We start from the raw sequence: 4572 nt of genomic DNA on the forward strand, positions 1-4572 counted from the left end.
GGAGAAGGTATACATGTAGTTTGTTATGTGTAACATCATGTCATGGTAGCCTCGTGTAACATCATGTCATGGTAGCCTCGATTCACCTACACTCCTTTGCCTAATGACAATTGAAATGTACAATGTAATGTATTCCTGCGCAGTTAGACATCTGGTGTCCTTGCATGATTTAAATTTACATATATCCACATCCCCCACTGTGTCAAGCTACTTTATTGGGAGGCCTTTGAATGGAGTCATCGTCATATCTTTTATTTTTTCGCGCAGAGCAGACTTGCAGGGCGATATGACCGATCTAAGAATGGCAGCCTATTATGTCCAATAATTTATTTTTAAAAATTAAAGTACACGTTGTTCGGCACTTTGCAACACAATTAGGCCATATAAGTGTACAAAAATGGAGTTGGTATTAGAAAGTAACTAACAAGGAAAAGGAGGAGGAAAGATAAGGGTGATAGATCAAGCTGTTTTAGAAGATAGAAGGAGCAAACCACACCAGAGCACTCGCCAACCACCCACTGCGAATTTTTCACCAAGTCTGAGTGGCCTGGCGTTGAAGAGGAAACTTCGTTCTTTGTGTGATCGTTCTGCTGTCCCAATCGAAGTGATACGTATAAATGTAGTTGGATAAGAAAGAAGTTAAACATCACGAGAAGAGAACGACAAAGAAACGAGACACTAGACAACAAATGGGCGTCGAATCAAGCATAGAATACACCGAGAGACTAAAATATGGTGCTCTGGTCACGTTGTGAGAACAGGGCCACTACAGCAAGCCTCAAACGCCTGCAATATATGATTCGATGGTTTCAAGGCAAAGGGAAGACCAAGACCAAGAGAAAGATGAACCGGATGAGTCAAAGAGACCTCGCAGAGGCACAATGTGACTTTCAAAAAAAAAAAAAGAAAGGATAACTCCTGACCCACGTCCGACAATTGCATCTCCCCACGACACCTTGCAGCACCAAAGGACAGAAAAAGTAAAAGTTAAATTTTGTTATCTTATAACAATGTATAGTTAGTTTACACCCCCATCAACAAAACACAGATCATTTAGGGGGCTAACATCTTCGACCTTGTCTGTCAGGGTCAACTCTGTCTGAGAAGAATACTATGTCTAAGCAGACAGACAGAGCTACTTGATAGAAAACATACCAAAGTGGGAATCGAACTCTTAGCTTCTGCATGCAATGGCTGACCAGACAGAGTCCCCAACCGGTGCGTCAAGGGCTCCGGTAGTAAACTTGGAGTGATGAGTCAGAAGAAGAGCAGACTGGGTTTATACTCAATTTCGTCACTGACCTTTTCGACGAATACGTATTCTGATTACACCCTATAAAATGGATAGCCTACATGTATTTTATAATGATACAAACCTACCAGTTTTCGCCCGATCAACGAAGTCAAGCGACGTTGGGGTGGTAAGGACATAGGTGGGAGACTATTCGAGAAAACCACGTGATGCGGGCGGACAATATACACAAAGTGTACCATTTAGGAGGTGTGCTGTTTTGACTTTGTCTGTTGGGTCCAACCGGGGATGAATAGAAACCAGCACCCCCGTCGAAGGCTAGGATAATTCTTAAAATAACTTCCTCTCTTTGGGAACCTAACTCAAGTTTCTTACATGTAACGGTGAAGAGCCTTTTCATTACACAGCTAACGCTGGTGTTTTGTCCTTAACCCCTTTACTACCACGCTTGCCCTATAATTTTACTAAAAGCCTAAAGCTTTCTCGGGTCACCCAGTGCAGGGGTTAACTGCATCTTCTCTAGAGACACGGTTTGACCCATATGACGTCGGTAGGCAGAATGGCTTGGCTACTGTTGCACCGAAAATCAATGATTGGGGTGAATAATTTAACAGCTCTAGTACAGCACTCCCTGAAGCCGTGGTGTAATTTGATAAGCATTGTAATCCGACAGAGGACCGAGCACAGCACTCACCCGAGTCTGTGAAGACTCTTCGGAGTAATGGATAAGTTCTTCGTTGTTGCACGCAACAACCGCGAGTTCAAATTTTGTGTGTGAGCGAAGTCTATTTTGTCAGGTATCTTTGGGTGCGCCGTAGCTCAGTTGGCATCATCATGCTGGACTACGGAGCTGATAGCCCTAGTTCGAATCCTCAAAGGGGCGTTTTGAATTTCAGTTATTTTGGGGGAGATGTTAAACTTCTCTAACCGTTTTGCTTTCCGGTCCTTTTGGAGACAACCGTTAAATTCGGTCTCATCTCTTTAATAACCCTGCCGTGTTGAATGAGGCGTTAAACCTATACAATATTTGTATATTGAATCCGGCTTAGTCGGCATTTTCCCTGGCAGGCAGGACCAGAGTGTCCCCTAAGTGATCCAGAATATGTCAAATGGTGCATAGAATGTTTGCATTCACAACAAGCACTATTACCGCGGGTACGCGCTCGTCCAATGTTCGATTATATTGCATAGAGCGAGAAAAAGCTACAACAGTTCTTCACATGTCTTCACAGATTTTTCTGAATCTTTTCTAAACTACCCAATTGCATTTCGCAAGACCGACCTGTTTGTTTTTCTAGGCCACGGTCACAAGCAATTGTACTCACTCGCATTGGTGTTTTGTTTTTTCTCCTTTTTTCCCCGTTTTGCCGGGCAGTGGTATCGCTCACAAACAAAAAATTAGTTCTGCGCGCGGGAACATTGGAATGGTTTTTGCTCTCCTTCATACATGTTCACGAGACTCTTCGAGCTCTGGAACCTTTTGTCTTGTTTGAAAGGATAGTTTGTGGTTTAGAGGGTGCCACTTGTATGTCCTATTTTGCTCGCTATAGAACGTATATAATATTGTCCTGCTTACGACCTAAAATGATCAATTAATGTATAACGGTACATTAAGCATTTGCTTAAGAATCATAATATGTAATAGTGGAAGTTAAGTTTGAAAAAACAACATCAACAATGGCAGATAGAAAAGACAATTAATGCAGAGGAAAGGATAAAACCTTTTCAAGAAAACTACACAACTTTGACTACCAGGACATGCCTCTAAGCAACATAACCCCCCCCCCACCCACACAAAAAAACCCAACCCCAAATCTAACTGAAAAGGCAGACAGGTGCGTGGGTGTGTCTTTGAACCAAATGCACTTCTCTTTGAGACGTAGACCTAAGAACGAAAGTCATTAAACAGTAAAAAATGCCGCATATCATCTGTACAGGGCACAACTTTTTACCTAAAAGTAGTGAAAGCTGAGATCTCAAAGCAGCTCTTCGTCTTATCCATGAAATAACGATATCAGACGCAAAAAACCCCCAGAGAGGGTCGCTCAAGGAAAAAAACTCTGTGGGTGAGGTAATCAGTAAATAAAATGTGTTTATTTACGTCCAAACTGTAATCTGGGCATCATCACTTTGAAACAAAATGGTTGCCCATTGTTGCACTGTAGATTTGGATCAAAGACTACAGACGAAATACGGATTATAGTGCGGTCAAAAATTCGTGGTAGAATGATTTATTTTGTTTTGAAGTGTGGTTTTAAATGAGAAATACACTAATACAAGTGTTAACCGTGAACAAGTTGTGTGACTTATCCGATGAACGTATAATATATGATTCATACCAAAATGTTGCCTTCAACATCTACATACGTCTTATTCGTACATGCTTTCTATCCTCGATAATATTGCAGAAAATAATAATAAATTAAATTATAACGTTTGCATTGCGCGCATCCCCGCTAAGCAGCAAGCTCTTCGCTCTTTACAATCTAACATGTATATTAGTACCCCAGCCAACGCTAGACAACTCACAAACATTCCCAGCTTCCAGGGAAGTATGTAGCCTAGTGCAAGAAGAAAACACAAACTGACGAGATCTTTTGCCTTCTGAGCTGGGCACACATCCCCACTTAGTAGATGAAGTGATCAAAATTCGGGTAACGTGCCTTTTTTCCAAGGAAACAACGACGGATCCCTGACTGGATTAGGCATCCGAACCCACAACCTTAAGGTTGCGAGCCCGAGTGCCTAACCACTTGGCTACCGACGCCACATATAATAATAATAATAATATTATACAGTAGACTAGGAAGCATTGTAGTTTGTACTCACAGTTTCCTGGACAAAGCTAGCGGACTCAACATGGTCAGGAAAATGACGGGAAGCAGAAGACCTCGCCGAAACACCGCCATACCGAAGGAGTAGACCTTGGCTATGTGTGTGGTTTCTTTACACGCAATGAGCGGGACTAAGAACGGGGGCAGTGTTATGTGTTGTAAATCTGCTACTAAAATGAATCAATTTTTTCCCACGTCTAAGGAGGCCCTACTAGATAGAGGATCCTATGAGGGGAGGGCTTACGATCAGGGATACCTGAGTTAAAGCCCTTAGTATTCGTTATCTGCCTTTCAGCGCTTTCCAGTCACGGATGTTTGCCCTGGCGCTCTGTTTAGTTTGACTTGAACATAGCGACCTGTTATGCGAGCGAAGTTTTCGACTTCTTCAGCGTGCTGTTTAGGGACTCGAGGAGAATTATTGACACGGAATGGACGGTGACCTCTTTTGGTTTCACACACAAATATCATGGCCTAGGTGGTGTGGGG

At 42.5% G+C, this 4572-nt stretch overlaps 2 protein-coding genes across 2 annotated transcripts in view; one reads left to right on the forward strand and one right to left on the reverse strand.

Annotated features, from left to right (window-relative positions):
• The window catches only part of LOC101851520 (UPF0462 protein C4orf33 homolog), a 41451-nt gene extending 37102 nt beyond the window's left edge, over nucleotides 1-4349 (reverse strand). Inside the window, exon 1 of the mRNA XM_005104468.3 lies at nucleotides 4082-4349. Within this exon, the coding sequence (XP_005104525.1) occupies nucleotides 4082-4161 (80 nt within the window). The 5' untranslated portion in view covers nucleotides 4162-4349. The remainder of the gene's footprint in view (nucleotides 1-4081) is intronic.
• Nucleotides 1-4572, forward strand: part of LOC101852201 (platelet binding protein GspB) — a gene marked incomplete in the record, with an annotated part of 172951 nt that overhangs the window by 24700 nt on the left and 143679 nt on the right.

This window comes from Aplysia californica, unplaced genomic scaffold (assembly GCF_000002075.1).
Source record: "Aplysia californica isolate F4 #8 unplaced genomic scaffold, AplCal3.0 scaffold00421, whole genome shotgun sequence".
NCBI lineage: Eukaryota > Metazoa > Mollusca > Gastropoda > Aplysiida > Aplysiidae > Aplysia > Aplysia californica.